General features: G+C 49.0%; 1 protein-coding gene across 6 annotated transcripts in view; it reads left to right on the top strand.

The window, feature by feature from the left end:
• Positions 1-17469, top strand: part of Clip3 (CAP-Gly domain containing linker protein 3) — a 32454-nt gene that overhangs the window by 8909 nt on the left and 6076 nt on the right. The window contains exons 2-11 of one of the 6 annotated variants that reach the window (XM_023721527.1): positions 2264-2456; positions 2893-3003; positions 7575-7755; positions 11566-11705; positions 11789-11882; positions 12180-12341; positions 12762-12880; positions 13736-13972; positions 17040-17175; positions 17299-17427. In XM_023721527.1, the coding sequence (XP_023577295.1) occupies positions 2264-2456; positions 2893-3003; positions 7575-7755; positions 11566-11705; positions 11789-11882; positions 12180-12341; positions 12762-12880; positions 13736-13972; positions 17040-17175; positions 17299-17427 (1502 nt within the window). Of the gene's footprint in view, positions 1-2263; positions 2457-2892; positions 3295-4718; positions 5297-6965; positions 7219-7528; positions 7756-11565; positions 11706-11788; positions 11883-12179; positions 12342-12761; positions 12881-13735; positions 13973-17039; positions 17176-17298; positions 17428-17469 lie in introns of those variants that run through there. The other 5 variants (XM_023721526.1, XM_023721529.1, XM_023721528.1 and 2 more) reach the window with 5 other exon arrangements.

Below are 17469 nucleotides of genomic sequence, written 5' to 3'. Positions count from 1 at the left end.
GCGGGAACCTACCCCATCCCTGCATCTGCCTGAGCAGGTGCTTTAATCCACTAAACTAGTCTGGCTGCCCAGGTGAGTTTAAATTTATGGTTCTCAGGCCGGGGAGATAGCTCAGTGGAATAAGCACTTGCCTGGCAAGCTCAAGGACCTGAGTTCAATCCCCGGTTCCGAAAATAAATAAATAAAAATAAAAATAAATTTATGATTCTCCTGCCTCAGCTTCCCAGAGTGCTGTGATCAGGGGTGTATACCACCATTTCCAGAATAATTTCTTTCCTTTTAAACACTAAATATTTAAATATCCCTTTGTATATATAAGCCATACATAGGTATTAATTTTTTTTTTTTTTTTCGGAATCAGGGATTGAACTCAGATCCTTGCACTTGCCAGGGAAGTGCTTATTCTACTGAGCCATCTCCCCAGCCCCCATAGGTATTAATTGACATTTCCACCTTTGGCTATTATGCATTAAGCTGCTATGGACATGGGTATGCAAGACCCTGCTTTCACTTTTTCCTGGTGTATACACAGAAGTGGGATTACTGGCTCATACAGTAATCCTATTTTTGATTTGAGGAACTCCAGTATTGTTTTCCATAATGGCCACACCATTTTATGTCCCAGTAGTGCACAGGGTTCCAGTTTCTCCACAGTCATACAAACTCCTGTTATTTTGTTTTTTATCCCTTCCATAATAGTCATTCTTCTTTCTTTCTTTCTTTCTTTCTTTCTTTCTTTCTTTCTTTCTTTTTTTTTGTATTTGGTACAGGGTCTCACTCACTATGCAGCTTGGACTCATAGTAATCCTCCTGTTTTCAGCCTCCCCAGCTCTGGAATTACAGGCATGTGCTACCACGCCTGGACATGGCTGGCTCAGTGTGCCCAGGGCCAGCCCAGCATATAGTGTTGGGGATTGAACCCCAAAGCAGAGGTTGCCAAAGCAGGGGCTTAGTGCACTGAGCTGTCTCACCAGCCCTTCATATTAGCTATTCTAATGGTTGGAATTACTTCACTGTGGTTTTGTTTTGGTAATTCCTTAGTGCTTAGTAACAGTTAGCATCTTTTTATATTCTATTAGCTATTTATGTTTCTTATTCAGTGAAATATCTGCTCAAGTATTTTGCCCTTTTGCCTTTATTTTCTTTCTTTTTTCAGTACTGGAAGTTGAACCCAGTGCCTTACCACTAAAATATATTCTCAGTCCTGTATTCTTTTTTATTCTGAGACAAGGCCTTGCTAAGTGGCTAATTAGTCTAGTCTGGGCTCAAGCTTAGTCCTCTTACCTCAGTCTTTGAAGTGCTAGGAGTACACGCCTGTGCCACACGCTGGCTTATAATATTTTCAGGGTAAATTCCAGGTCACAGGTCTTTTACTCGTAAATATTTCAGGATGTTTTCTAGCAAAAGACTTATTTTATTTTATTCTTTGGTACTGGGAATTGAACTCAGGACCTTGTGCTTCCCAGGCAGGCACTGTGCTGCTCAGCTATATCCCCAGCACCACAAAAGACTATTTTAGAACCACAAACCAGTGTGAGAATCACACCTAGCACAATTAAACTTCTTATAGCTAATACCTAATTTATATTTGGTTTACTGCAGTTGTCTTAGAATAGATTTTTTTTTTAACATACTAGATATTGAACCCACAATCTTTGCATTAGGCTACATTCCCAGTCCATTTTACTATTATTTATTTAGAGACAAGAGTTTCCCTATGTTGTCCAAGTGGGACTTGAACTTGCTGTTCTCCTCCTCCAGTCTCCCAGACTGCTGGGATTACAAGTGTGCATCACCATATCTGACTTTAAAATGGCTTTTTATGAATGGTTTGTTACAAATAAGGTCCACACCATCCTGCCCTTGGGTTGATGTCTCTGAAATCTCTCCTATAAACCTCTTTCTACCCCACAATTATATGGTTGTAGAAAACTTTCAACCTAGATCTCTGACATTGTAGACATCTGATTGCATAGATAGCATCAGGTTCATGTGCAGGAACAGACAGGGTTGGAGTGTGGCAGTGAGCAGAGGGAGGAGCAGGAAGGAGGAGGCTGGAGAAAGGTGGTAGAGGTGGGAGAGGGGTGGGTGCTCCCTGCTTAGAAGATGGAGCGCGAGAATGGGATTTACGACTTGGAGAAAGCTTCACTGGGAAGCAGAGCCAGTTCCAGGCCTAGAGAAAGCAGAGGCTTGGAGCCCAGGAGTCTGGAGTATACTGGGTGGAGACACATAGCACTGAACTGGCAGCCCTGCCACCTTGCAGGTTCCCCCTGAAGGACAGTTCACGGCTGCAAGCCTGGCTCCGGCACATGGGCCGTGAGCACTGGGTACCCAGCTGCCACCAGCACTTATGCAGTGAGCACTTCACGCCCTCCTGCTTCCAGTGGCGCTGGGGTGTGCGCTACCTTCAGCCCGATGCGGTACCCTCCATCTTCTCCCCGGCACTGCCGGCTCAGGTGAGCATGGAAGGTCCCACTTCTAGCCTTTCCCACTTGGGAAATGGCAAATGAACTGTGGATTCTGGTCCCCAGCTCTCCTCCCCTAAGGGTAGCCCCTTTTTTCCCTCCTGAGTCTTTGTACTGAGCCATGTTCCAAGCCCTTTTGAATGATTCGATACAAAGCCCAAGTCACTGAATTGTCTAAGCAGGATTCTAGAGTGTTTAGACCTCCTGCCTCAGCCTCCCTGATTAAAGATGGGCATCACTGCCCCAGGCTGGGAAGTCCTTCCTGAGGTCTGCCCCTCAGCTATCCCTTCCTGAGGAAGTTCTTCCCTGAACTTTGGCCTTACCTGACAGAAATTCCCCTAGAGACTGACCCTGAGCACTTAGTTCCTGGGAAAATGCCCCTTGGAGTTCGCCCCTGATGATCTTTATCCAATGTCTTGTTTTGCAGAGCTCACAAAGGACCAGAAACATCGAGAAGCTGGTTGTACTACCTCTTCCTGCCCCACAAGAGACTTCTCAGGCTCCCCGGGAGCCCACCACTGCCACAGCTACTGGCCAGGTGCACCTGGTAGTACTAGGGGCCGTTTCCCAGAACCCCGTGGCCACGGCCCCTGTGTGCCTGACCCCCTTGCCTGTCCCACCCACAGCATCAGGGACACAGCCAAGAGTCACTGTCCAGCACCCACCGACAGGGCTGGGTGCAGCACTCAGAGCCCTGCAGCAGCGCGTGCAGAGGCTGCAGCGGCGACAGGAACGGCACCAGGCACAGCTGCAGGATCTTGAACAGCTAGCACAGCAGCTGTGCAGGGAGAACCTATGGGCACATGTTCCCCAGGGCCCACTGTGCCTGGTGAGTGTGGGCCTGGGCTTGGGACTGGCCAAGTCTGCACAGCGTCTTCTTTTAAACAGGCCCCATATTTACAAATTCCAGCATTCTACCAGGTCTCCAAATTGCTAGTAATTCAGGGGAGAAATCTAGGGCTAGGGATGTAGCTTAGTGGTAGAGCTCTTGCTTACCGTGCACCAAGACCTTGGTTCCATCCCAAGTACTGGAAAGAAAATTCAAGAAGTCACTCTGGCAATGCCAAGCAACTATTTGCCAGAGCCAAGAGCTGCATAATAATGTTTAGAGAGCTCTTTGTGCCAGACACATAGTTAATAATATTGGAAACTCACTTAATTTTGATACTGCCATTGTTTCCATTTTCCAGATTAAAAAAATAAGTTCCAGGGGTCTGGGAGATAGCTCACTTGACTAGGGACTGAGTTCAATCTCTGGCTCTGCAAAAAAAAAAAAAAAAAGGTTCCAGTCAGCCCCGTGACTTGCCCAAAATCATGCAGCCAGTAAACTGCACAGACAGATATCAAACCCAGGTGTTCTGTCCCACAGGACAGGAGTTTCCTGCCTGGCTTACGCAGAGCTTGAGTTTGCAGGCCGTCTTCTGGTATCTCCCAGATCCTGTGTATAGCTCTGTGGCCCTTAAAATGTACTTCCTGGAGGATGGAGGCTGTGAAAATAAAAGATTAACAGAGCCTTCCTTAACCTAAAAACCCAGAGTGGAGCCTGAGCTATGGGTGCTGGACTTATCATGGGCACAGGTTCAGAAAGGTGTCCTGACAGTACCTCTTTATAGTGTCTCCATTTGACAGCCAGTAGACTGGCTGTAACTCTCAGGTGGGAAGCCTTAAAGCAATTTCTGGTCTTTGCTGAAGGCTCCATAAATCGAGCAGCACTGGGTTTGTATTCTCATCAGAGAGGTTAAGTCAGCTGGAAATGCAGTATAGCTGTGGACCTTGAAGGACAGTGGGGCTGGGGCAGGTCCAGTTCAGGCCCTGGCTCTCCACGGAGCCTGCCAGAGCTGTTGGACTGACAGAATCTCTATCCCCCATCCCCATTCATTCCCTGTCTCTTCTGAATTCATCCCCTTCTTTTCCCATCTCTTTTCTACATTCATGGACTTTCCGCCCTCATCTCTGCCCCCCTCCACCTACCTCTTTTGGTATCCTCTATATCTGGGTCCCTGTTTCTCTGTGTCTGCCCTCAATGTGTCCCCTATGTGTTCCTGCCCCCACCTCTTTCTCCCCATTTCCCTGTACTCTGGTCCTCTCCCATAAATGTCTCTGGCCTCGTATCTGCTTCTCTTATCTCCCTGTATCTCTCCACCCATATTTTGCTATTTCTTGGAGCCTCCTTCCCTCCCTGGTCTTCCTGATTTCCCATTTCTGTCTCTCTGTGTTCCCCATGTTCACCACTTCTTGCCTCAAATGGCCCAGCTGCCCAGACCTGAGGAATCCCAAACTTTCACCATTATCTGCAGAGAGTCTGATATCACCGTGGTCCTTGCCCAGGGCCCTGCTTACCCCACATCTGATGTCAAGCCTGAGTTCCTGGAAACCCAGACACCTACTGCCTGAAGGCCAGCTGGACAGTGTCAAGGGATAGAGATGAAGAGAGGTCATCAAACTTGGGATTTTCCCAGTCTCACAACCTGGGGGAGTGAGGTGCCACCTCCAAATGCCTGGGTCCCACTCCTGACTCCTGATGGTCCCTGAACTTCATGACTGACTTGGGCCCAAATCCCCCATCAGCCCTCATTCCCCAGGGTACGTGGTCCCTACCATCTGTAGCTCAACTCACATCTTTGCAGTGAGGTAAGCCACCTCAGAGCAGAACAAGGGTCTTGTGTCTGGGGAGCGCTGCATCTGGTTCTGATGAGCCCAGGAACCCAGTGCCAAGCATGCTGCTGAGTTGACACAGCAGTGAAACAGCGACAACCATCCTTTCCCTTGTGGTGCTCACATCCTGTTTAAGTTAAAGGTAACCTAGTAAACTAATAAACTACATCACTTCAGACTGTGAAGGCTGAATAAAAATGTGAGGGAGAGGAGGAAGTGAGGAGGCAGAGAGGAGCTGGCCTGGAGGGGACATGGGCCAGTGCTCTAAGAACAGTGCTGTGGAGGTCCTACCATCTCGGGCGTGATAGCAGACCTTTTTAGAGACCCAAACCAACTCAAAACCCACTTACATATTGCAGCAGGTTAACACTGAAATTAAACCGCATATTAGGGCAATGCTAAAGCGACTTGGCTTGTGTGCTGACAGAGGGGGCTGCTGTAAGTTCACCATCACTGATCTAGGGCAGCAGAGCACGGAGGGTGGTGCTTCCCTGGAGAAAAAAGGGGTGGGGAAGGGTACAACTTTAGATACTGGGACACTGTCATTGAAGAGGGAAGAAAAGGAAGGTGTCTGGAGGAAGCACCTCCTTTTCCTGGGCAGAAGGAGCTGCTAAAGCAAAGGCCCTGGGGTAAGAGCAAAGAGACCAGAATGAACAAAGGGAAAAGTTTCGAGAGGTGGCAGAGACAAGCTCATGAAGGGCGTTGTGGGCCGTGGCGGAGTGCTGGCTTCTCCCTGTAGTACACTGCAGCAAACATGCTATGAAGGAGGACCCTGGTGTGACAGGTGTTAGCAGGCCCCTGTGGCTGCAGTGTTGGGAGCAGAATCCAATGGAGTGGTGGGGGTGGGGGAGAGCAGAGAGGAGGCTGCTGCCAAAGCCCAGGTGGGAGAAAAAGGTTGGAGCGGGGCAAGGTTGGTGCAAGCCTGTAATCCCAGCACTGTGGAAAGGCTAAAGCAAAAGGCTTGCAGGTTAGGGCAATTCAGTGAGACCTGGTCTCACAGTTTTGTAAAGGTCACTAGGAATGTAGCTCAGTGGTAATACCATCCCCAAGTTTGATCCCCTAAACCACAAAAGATGAAGGTAGGGGCAAGGGGATGAAATTCTGGAATTTTGGAGACTGCCTGTTAGAAGGGTAAGAAGAGGAAGGCGGTCACCCAGGCAGAGATGACTTGGGGCAGAGCAGGCAGCAGCCAGCCCAGGTGTGAGGCTGAGCCAGGGGTCTGGGCTGGCTCTAGAGGCTGTTGACATCTGTCCTGTAGGCACCGCTAGAATAGTTCTGTGGCCTGGAGATTGAGAACCTGACTCCACAGACTTCTTGGTTTCATGTTTTAGCTCAAGCACCTACTTGCTGTTCTGTGAGCAAGCAGCTTAACCTCTCTGAGCCCGAGTAAATGCTGGGTGAAAACTCAATGATGATTAACGGGTGTGATACATCATTTGTCTAAGACCCCTTCCTCAGGCAGATGATGCACAGGGAGTTGAGGCTGACGTCCTGGAGAGAACACAGCCATTACCACTGCCCAGAGACTACTGCCCTGACTGGCCAGGGGAGAGCTCTGTGACAGCAGGAGTCAATAAAAAAGACCTGTGTAAACTGAGGCTAGTGATGTATGCCTGTAATCCCAACACTGAGGCAGGCCGAGTCAGGAGAATTGCAAGTTCAAATCCCAGCTGGGAAACTGATAGAGACCCTATCTGAAAATAAAAAAAATTAAAAGGGTTGGGGTCAACCCCCAGTGCTGCAAAAACAAAATTGTGCCCGTTTTACCACAGCTCTTTTTGCCCTGTCTGTTTCGTCTCTCCTCTGGCTCGTGCCTCACACCCTTCCCGGTGCCTCTCTCTTCCTCTCCCCATCCTGGGTACCTCCAGCGCCTTCACTGGCCGAGAGCTGCCTCCAGCATCTCCGCCCCCACGTCGCATCAAGACGCATGCGCTGTCAGCGCCCCGCCCTCTCCACCCCCATCCCCCTTCGGCGTCTGGGCCTCGTCCCCTTCTTTCTGTCTCCTTTTCCTCCCGTGTCGGGTCCCCTGACGCCGACCCCCCATTACTCCCGAGGTCTCCTCAGTCTCAGCCCAGGTCTCCAACCCTGTCCAGCCGAGGTAAGAGAGGAAGAGGGGAGGCCCCCTGAGAAGAGGAGGGGCAAAGCATCCTGCATCCCGAGATAAACAAACCCCGGGAGGGGGCGGCGGGGACTGAGGGGCCTGTCGCTGGAGAAGAATGAGGGGCTGGGCCTGGGGGAGGTAGCAGGCGCTAGCCGCCTATCAGGGGTTCCTCTGATGGGTAACGGGTCCCTATGGTTGCCCAAGATCCACAGCTGGAAAGGCAGGGGCCACTTTCGTCCCTGGGATCATCCAGGGGCTGCGACCCCGAACCTGTGGGGTGTCTTCTCTAGCAGACCTCTGCCTCTAGGTTTGCCTGCCGGGCCACCCCCAGCTCTGCACCCTCCCACCCCCAGGGGCCACCTAAGATCATGACTAAGACAGATCCTGCCCCAATGGCCCCACCACCCCGAGGGGAGGAGGAGGAAGAGGAGGAAGAGGATGAACCTGTTCCAGAAGCCCCCAGCCCCACCCAGGAACGTCGACAGAAGCCTGTTGTGCACCCCTCTGCACCTGCCCCTCTCCCTAAGGACTACGGTAACCATTATTCTCACCCTAAAATCTGACCTGGAAATTTGGGTGGCCAGGCAGGGTGGGTTGAGCTCTGATGATGGTAATGGTGAGGGAGTCAGAAGGCAGTCCATAGGAGTCTTGGCTGCAGAACCTTTCATTAATTTAATTCACTCATTCTCATTAGAGAATGGAGTTGAAATAATCCTAATCTTTGATTCATGATACATCATTCAGTCATTTAGTCATTCAACAAACATTTCTTGGAAATTGATATGGACTTGGCTGTATAGTAGCTGCAGGGACCTTCACAGCAGAGCTATACAAGTGTAGTATATGGGGCCAGGGAGATGGCTCAGTAGAATAAGCACTTCCCTGGCAAGCGAAAGGGCCTGCGTTCAATCCCCGGTTCCGCCGGAAAAAAACCAAGTGTAGTGTTTGAGAAAACTCAGAGACCTAAATAACAGCCACACCAGTAAGTATAAAAAATATTAATATATGATAATAAGACATGATAAGAATCATATTTATTAAGAACAGGATTTTTCAAGAGCTCTTAAAGACGTGATTTTTCTTAGAAGATACTGTTGGGAAGAGATCTGAGGGCGAATTGGAGTTCATTAAGGGAGGAATCAGGAAAAGGGTGTCCCAGGAGGGGTGACTCCAGGAGTCAGGGATTCGAGACAGAAGCTGAGGGCAGTCTGTTGGAGGAATGGACGTGTCTAACCATTTATCAGGCAATTTATGGAGTGCTGTTATCCTGTGGCAAGCCCTGTGCTGAGTGATAGGGAGTTAATGACCAGGCATCCAGGCACTACCCCTGTTCGTAGAGAGGAGAGACTAAAGTGCCTGGACAAACAGATCAGCTGAGTTCAGGTTAGAGTGAGCACTGTGAACATAGAAAGGGTAGAGATATAGTAATAAGACTGTGGGGCCTTCTGCTTGGGACAAAATAGTCAGGTGGGTCTTCTTGATGAGATGACATTTAGGGCAAGACCCAAGACATGAAGTAGAATCAGCCACAGGTCAGTTGGAGGAAGAACATTCTAGGCAGAAAATAGCAAGTGCAAAGGACCTGAGGCAGAGCTGAGCTGGGAACAGAAAAACCATGGAGCTGCTTTTAGGGACTGATCAGAGTTGGTGTGGGAATTCGCATGGGCCAGACCTAAAAAGGGCCTGAAGGATCATCCTGAGGATTTGGGATAGATTCTAAGTCTTGACAGGGAAAATTGTGTGTGTGTGTGTGTGTGTGTGTGGTGTGTGTGTGTGTGCGCATGTGTGTGTGTAAGCACATGTAGGCAGGATGTGGGGCTAAAGCAGACCACCAGTTTGAAAATCTTCCTCTGGCTTCTGGGTAGAGAGAGATACGGGGGGAAGGTTTAGAAGATGTTAGTCCGAAATCCCCAGCAACTGTATGGTTTAGAAATGTACTAGATTCAGTTGGCATCCCCAGGAAGATGCAGAGAGGTGGCATTTGTGGGTGTGTCACTTCATAGAGGTGGCTCAGACAGATTAGTTTGTTTCACTCTAATAGAAAACTAAGAACATTATTTAGGGTGTGTGTGTGTGTGTGTGTGTGTGTGTGTGTGTGTGTGTGTTCATCCTATGAAAATGGAAAATCCTCTTCAAAACTGGCGGGGGCCTGTGGCCCAGTGGAAAGGGTCTGCACTGCTTGTAAGGGAAGGAGTTGACCATAGAATGCAGAGGAATCTGGAAATGTGGTCTAGGCCAAAGAAAAGGCTAGGGTGGGCTCCAGAAGGAAATTGTGTGTGCTTGTTGAATTTGTGTATTAATTCAGCAGAGACTAAGCACTTACTGCATGGGGCTGCTGTGCCCACCCTGCTGCAGGGATAAGGGATTGAGCAAGGCAGAATAGAAAGTATTTGCATCCCAGTGAGGATGATAGGTGAGAAGGAAAAGGAAAAACAAAGAGAGAAGGTGGGAAAGGAGAAAGGAAGAGGAAGCCGTAAACACATTGCCTACTATAGTGATATGTTATGATAAGAAAATTAAAGCAGGAATGGGGAAGCGCAGGCTGCTGGATGCCATGGGGCAGTCTGGGGAGGCCTTGTCTGAGTAGGTGGCATTTGAGCTGTGACCTGCAAATCCATGGGAAGATCTCACAGAAGACTGTCCAGGTGGGAAAACAGCAGGTGCCATGAGATAGGACTTTGCCTGGCACATGGGAAGGACCGAAGAGGGCTGGTGTGTCTGGAGGGGAGGAGGGAAAAGGAGAACACAGAGAAGTGAGGGCCTAGATTGTGCAGGGCAGGGCCCAGCGAGCCATGGTGAGGACTCCAGCCTGTTCTCTCAGCAGGACTGGAGCCGGGGAGGGCTCTGAGCCAAGGAGGTCTGTGACGTGAATGGACTTTGAAAAGGAGCAGGCAGGCTCATTCCAGAGACACCTCCCATGTGACACTTCCCTGGGCTGTGGAGGATCTAGTCATTCATTTACTCATTCAGCACACACTGAGTTCCTGCCACTGGGGTGTTGACGCTGTCATAGGGAGCAACACTCGTCAGAGTCTGATGATGGGAAACGGGATAGAAGTGCCGCTGGGCACCTCTCTGTCTTGTCACGTGGGGTCCTGCTCCTTCATGGATACATTGTATATGGATGTGCAATATTTGAAGAAGAAAAAAAAAAAAATCCTGGGGATTGATTTATTTGTTGAAGTACTAGGGACAGAAGCCAGCGTTTTTTGTACTGAACTACATCCCCAGTTGTCTGCCTCCTTCCCCTTTAAATTTTTGAGACAGGGACTGAGAAGGTAGCTCAGTGGCTTAGACCACTTCGCACCTGCCTGGCAAGTGCAAAGACCTGGGTTCAATCTCTGTTACTGCATGCCTTGGTGGGCCCCAGAACACCAGGCACGCTGTGCCAGCCACCGAAACTAGGCATGGTGGCACATACTTGTAATCCCAGCACTGGGGAGGCTGAGACAAGAGGATTACTGTGAGTTCGAGCTGTATAGTGAGACCCTGTACCAAACAAACAAATAAATAATTTAATTTTTTTTTTTTTTTTTTTTTTTAATTTTTGAGACAGGATCTTGTTTGTTTGCCTGGGCTGGGCTAGAATTTGTGATCCTCTGCCCTCAGACTCCCAGAGTGCTGGGATTACAGACACCACATCCAGCTTAGATGTTCTTAAAGAGCTAGACCTCTGGCTCTCCTGGAGTTCCCTTGGATATCCAGCTAAACTGTGGCCACACTCTGATAGCCAAGCAGAGCCATCCCAGCAACAGCAGCACCCTGGGGCATGTTGACTCGTGTTTCAAGGGTAGAGTTTTTTGCTCTGTGGAAATTGTCTTGTCTTTTATCTTTTTCTGTTTTTTTCTTTTTTCTTTTTTTTGAGACAGGGAATCTGTGTAGTCTAGGCTAGTGTTGAACTCATTATGTTATTTGGGCTACCCTTAAACTCATGGCAATCCTCTTGCCTGCCTCAGCCTCCCAAGTGCTGGGATTACAGGAATGTCCCACAATGCCCAGCCTGTTTACATTTTTTCAAGATGCACTGGTAATCCAGATTTTTATGTGGTTCTAAGACCTGTATTGGCTACACGAAAAACCCCTGTGGGGGGCCGGGGATATAGCTCAGCAGCATAAGTGCCTGCCTGGCAAGCACAAAGACCCAAATTTAATTCCTAGTATCAAAAAAAAAAAAAAAAAAAGGAAGAAAAGAAAACTCCTGTGGGTTAACTGTGGCCCCTGTGCTGCTAGTTTGAGACCCTGCTTCAGAGGCTCTTAAGGCAAAGATCTTGAGTTCCTCTGGCTCAGGATGGAAGGAGGGCAGTCAGCTGGCCTGGAGTGACCTTGGACCTCTCCCCATCCCAGCCTTTACCTTCTTCGATCCCAATGATCCTGCATGCCAGGAGATTCTGTTTGACCCCCAGACCACCGTCCCGGAGCTGTTTGCCATCGTGCGCCAATGGGTGCCCCAAGTCCAGCACAAGATAGATGTCATTGGCAATGAGGTAGGAGTACTGTGGGGGCCAAAGAGGGAGGGATGCAGCCCACCACGTGTGGGTAACTCTCTCCTGTCCCCTGATCCTCCCAGATTCTTCGTCGAGGCTGCCATGTGAATGATCGAGATGGGCTGACTGACATGACATTACTCCATTATGCTTGCAAGGCTGGTGCCCACGGAGTCGGTGAGGGCTATACCCCCAACCAAGCTCTCCAGTCCTCACACCCTCAAAAACAGCCAGAAGCCGGGCACCCCGGGAGGGTAAAGCAGGAGGAGGATCATAAGTTCGAGCCCAGCCTGGGCAACTTACTGAGACTGTCCCAAAAAATAAAGCCTAATCGCTCAGAATTCAGTCCCTGAGTCTCCCACCTAGAACCCAAAACATAAACTCCCAAAGTGTAGTTAGTTGGTGAAACCCCAGGCCCTCCCCTTCATGTGCGGTCGGAGGAGGGCTTCTGAGCTGCCATGGGCTGCCCTGCAGGGGACCCCGCGGCCGCTGTACGTCTCTCGCAGCAGCTGCTGGCGTTGGGCGCCGATGTGACTCTGCGCAGCCGCTGGACCAACATGAACGCACTTCACTACGCTGCCTATTTCGATGTGCCGGACCTTGTGCGAGTGCTGTTAAAGGGCGCGCGGCCCCGAGGTAAGAAGAAGGGTAGAGGGGGAAAAAAGGACCTGGGTGAAAGGGACATGGAATGGTGTGCAGGACCCAGACCTGGCTGAAAGGGGAAACTGAAAAGTGGGAGACCTATCCCAGGGCCACTGCCTCCCGGTAAGGGTAGGATGGGGAGGGGGTGTGGCTGAAGGCGGGGGCGGGTCCTGCCCTGGGGGCGGGACTCCATGGCCAAGCTATGGGAGGAGCCCTCTTTAGATTTGGGGGGCGATAGGAGTCTGCACACCCTGTAATCCTAACACCCTGGGATGCTGTGGCAGGATACCCACAAGTTGAGTCCTTTGTGAAGGCCCTGGGTGCAGTCCCTAGTACTGCAGGGGGAAAAAGGTGGAAGAACTGTGTTATTTCCACTTGGGCTCACCTGGAACTCTGCTCTTGCCCACTTTGCAGTAGTAAACTCCACTTGCAGTGACTTCAACCATGGCTCAGCCCTGCACATCGCTGCCTCCAACCTGTGTCTGGGAGCGGCCAAATGTCTGCTAGAACATGGTGCCAACCCAGCGCTGAGGGTACTGTGGCTTTGGAGCAACTGCTTATCTTCCTCCTCCCTTTTTCCCTCTTTCTCTCCCCCTTTCTCTCTTCCTCCCTCCAACGGGTCTCCTGTAGGACAAGACTACTTGACATTTCTCAGTTCCTAAAATACTACAAAACCCGTCTTTACATTCAACAAATTAAATCATAGGTGTTACGTAGTGTTAATTGTATATCAGGTGAAGTTTGTCGTAACCTGTTTTACCACAGGGAGATTAAGGCAGAAAGATGAAAGAATTTGCCAAGGGTCATCCAGAAAGAGATACCTTTTCTGTCATCCCTGGCGGATCCTGTAGCTGTGTACCAACAGCATTTTCAGATTGTGGGGCAAATACTGTAGAGTTGGGCCCTCTGTGAATGATAGTCAAGTCTCTCATAAGCCCTCAATATATCTTGATCCCTGACCCTTCTATTTCCAGGGCCCATCGTCAATATTGATTTCTCTATACAGTGTCCCTAGTACTGTGATCTTGGGAAACATGGCTTGTGCTCTCGAGACTGCCTTCTCCTCATTCCCTACTGGCTCAGAGTGCGGCCTTTGACCCCATAACATAGCACAGGAGCCCGTTCATAATGTCATCCCACTCCCCACAACAGGCCCATTATGCACTTGGGGTCCCAAGAGGCATAACCTCCCTGAGGGGATGACTTAACATGGGTTCCACTTGATCCCCACGGGGTGGACTTCCCTGGGGTCTGCACCTGAATGCCCCACCTCTTCTTACTCTCATGTTGGCCCATGTGACTTGGTCCTATTCTGCTCACCCAGATTGGCATCCTCCGTGGGAGTGTTGCCACTGAGTCCCTGCCTGTTTCTTCCCATTGGTCCACAGAATCGAAAGGGACAGGTGCCAGCTGAGGTGGTCCCAGACCCTATGGACATGTCCCTGGACAAGGCAGAAGCAGCGCTGGTGGCTAAGGAACTTCGGACACTGCTGGAGGAGGCTGTGCCCCTGTCTTGTGCCCTCCCCAAAGTCACACTCCCCAACTATGACAACGTCCCAGGCAATCTCATGCTCAGTGCACTGGGCCTGCGCCTAGGAGACCGTGTGCTGCTGGATGGCCAGAAGGTCAGGGATGGGGGTGAGGGAGGGGTGGGATTCAGCCCCTCATCCCACAGAGCCGGGCCCTGGGCCTGCGCACACAGTCTCCTTTGTCTTCCCACCCTCACAGTCATTCACATAGTACTTTATTTCATCTAGCAATTGTTTTGTGAGTTCTTCCTTTGTGCCCCACCCTGTGATGAGTTTTTAGTTGAGAGGGAAGATGGATCCATCCTCTGACACTGACAGCCTAGAGCAGTCACTGCTGAAACATCAACAGAGTCATCAGCACAGCTGTGGCTCCCATGACCCCCCAGGGTGGAGAGGTCCCCAGTCAGGCCTGTATCTGCTCTCAGAGTAGCCAGGACTTTGACCAGGGCAGTTCAGGTCAGAGTGCTGGAGGCAGGAATGGCTTTAACTGAAGTGTTCTAAGAAGCCTTCTCAGAGAAGGTAATTTCCAAACTGATACAAGAAGGAGTTCACCTTGCAAAGCTATGGAAGCAACAGGTTCCAAGACCCAGCGGTGGAAGGGGCAGTGTGACTAGAGAGGTGTTTTTTGGTGAGATTGTGGAGGGGTCAGAAGGACTGGATCACAGCAGCCCTGCAGGCCACTGGAAGAAATGGGGATTTTGTTTCTTACACAGTGAGAAATCCTTCAAGTCACATTTTGTTTCCTAATCAGCAGTTTTGTGTGTATCAGCCCCAATCCAGAAAAGCTTTCTGTGTATAATTTCATCAAATCTATGGATGATTCTGAAAGAAAGATGGTTGATTCTTCCCATTTTACACCCCAGAAGACTGTAAGAACCTCTTGAGAAGCAATGCCCTTTGTCCAAAGACATGTAATACCTATGCCTGCCCTTAGAGAAGTAGCACAGCAGTGTTCTCATGCTTGGGGTAGCGCCTGGCCCAGGTCCGTCTCAGTGTGGTCACTTATCAGCCAGTTATCCCAGCTTTCTGGGCAACATTCTCTTCACCTGTAAATGGAAATGATGATAGTACCCATCTCAGGTGGAAGTGGGGGGTTGAGGATAAAATTCGTTAAAATAAGGCCCTTAGAACAGAACCTGGTAAAACAAAAATAAACAAAAAACAGAGCCTGGGTGTACACTTACATGTTTTTGTGTGTGCCAGCCACTATTCTAGTCCCCACCAAACTCTCCTAAGTCAGCACTATTAATTAGCTCTTTTTTTATTGTGGGGATCAAACCCAGGGCCTCATGCAAGCTAGACAAGATTCTCTCACTGAGCTATATCCCAGCCACTGTTAGCTTATTTTGTAGGCATGGAACTTGGGTAGAGCATGTGCTTAGCGTGCATGGGGCCTAGGTTTACTTACTGAACCTCAAATTGGCCTTAACCTTAAAAATCCTTCTGCCTCACCCAGGTGATGAGACTACCAGTGTGCACTACTTTGCTTGGCTTCCAGTACACTTTTCTGTAAATGTTATGGATCTGTGCACTCCAAGAAAATAGCCATGAGGCACATGTAGCTATTGAGTACATGAAATTGGACTAGTATGAGCCAGGTGTTGTGGCACATGCCCATAATCACAGCACTTAGGAAGCTGAGGCAGGAAGGTCACTGGGAATTGGAAGCCAGCCTTGACTACATGGTGAGTTCAAGACCAGCCTGAACTACACAAGGAGAGCCCAGGTCCATCTCAGCATGTTCTCAAAAACAAAACAAAAAACCCAGACCAACAAAATAAATTTGGCTAGTATGACTGGGGAAATAAATTTATTTTTTATTTATTTTTTATTTTTTCCAAAGTTTTATTGATGAACAGCAATGAGACAGTTTCAAATCAAATCGGAAGTACAGTTTCAACAAATAATACACTGCATATATTCTTCTTAGTGGTTAATTGCTGTACAAGATGCGGACTTGTGATCCTATTTACAAACACCATTAGAACAAATCATTCTATTTAATAAGAGAATGCAACTATATATCTGTCCCAACCTCTTTGAATACACAGATACAAAATGGACATTCATCGGTATACCCCATTTTTTCTAAGTTCCGTTATTGAATATTATAGGTGTGTAAACTCAGCAAAATATTCTAAAAGAGTCCAGTAGCCCATAATAGCATTGGGTCTTCTGTTTAACTGGCAATGTCAGAAATTATTGACCTGAGTCCCCCACAGCTCAACTTAACAGCATGGCTTTATTTCTTATATTTTGAGTTCATACTTTTCTACTGGATGGTTAAGACCAAGGTAAAGCAGGACCTATGCAACAAGAGTTGTAGCTTTTTGGTCTGAGAAGGTCAGTGAAATGCCCTCAGGATTTGTCCTGAGATCCTGTACCTCAGATTGTAGAACCTTTATCAGTGCAGCCTTGTGGATGAGTCACGGCCATTGCTTGGCCAATGTGCTCTCTGTGAAAGCCTGAGAGAGTGTCTTCTCCCCATGTGACTCTCCTTAGGCCCACTCTATGTCATTGATCACTTTCCTCTTTGGCCCCAAAATCTTCTTGATCAGAAAATTTGGGACACTACCGAGGTACATGACGTTACAGTACAAGTTCTCATATGTCCTGAGTCTTAATTGACCTTAGAAGACTAGGGCCAAAATGTTGGCTTTCCTTGTATCCCTCCTTTTTCTCTAATTTTGGTCTGCAAACTTAGGTTGTTAACCATCCAGAAGAAAAGCTTATTGTTATTATCAAATGATTTGGCCTATCAATCTTAACCTCACTATCTCACTGCATTTCAAACATCTTAGGCATAATAAGGAACAGGTATTTTTCATCAAGTATTGATATGTTGAACTTTAAGTCCCTACATAATTGGGGAAATAAATTTTTAATTTAGTGAGAATTCAGATTGTCATAATTGGGAAATGACAACTCACTACTTTGGTCAGGGCAGTTCTGTAACAGTTCCTATAAGATGGGTGCATTACCCATTCCCATTTTGCATGTAAGAAAATTGAGGCACAGAAAAGTCATATAGCTAGTAAATAATGTTGGAGCTGAGATTGGAGCCCAGTTCTGGCATCCAACCCACCATGCTGCCTGTATACCGCTGGTTGACTGTGGCCTTCCAAGGACCATTTCCATGCTGTGTCTTCTCTTGTCTCTCCAGACAGGCACGCTGCGGTTCTGCGGAACTACAGAATTTGCCAGCGGCCAGTGGGTGGGCGTGGAGCTGGATGAACCCGAGGGCAAGAATGATGGCAGTGTCGGAGGTGTCCGGTACTTCATCTGTCCTCCTAAGCAGGGTCAGTCCCACCTTCGGCCCAGGAGGTTGGAGATGCTCCTGCCTGGGGAAGGGGGCCCAGGGATGGGAGCACAGCTAAGGGTAGAAGCGTGGGTAATGCCAAGCCCTGATTCTGTTCCCTCAGGTCTCTTTGCCTCTGTGTCCAAGATCTCCAAGGCAGTGGATGCACCCCCTTCTTCTGTCACCTCCACACCCAGGACTCCCCGGATGGACTTCTCCCGGGTCACTGGCAAAGGCCGAAGGGAACACAAAGGTCAGACGGAGGCCCTTGTGGGGAACAGGAAGAGGGTGCCTT

The sequence above is a fragment of the Octodon degus genome, unplaced genomic scaffold (assembly GCF_000260255.1).
Source record: "Octodon degus isolate 3935 unplaced genomic scaffold, OctDeg1.0 scaffold00083, whole genome shotgun sequence".
In the NCBI taxonomy this organism is placed as follows: domain Eukaryota; kingdom Metazoa; phylum Chordata; class Mammalia; order Rodentia; family Octodontidae; genus Octodon; species Octodon degus.
The sequence above is the reverse complement of the archived record's forward strand: the minus strand, read 5'-3'. Positions and strand labels throughout refer to the sequence as shown.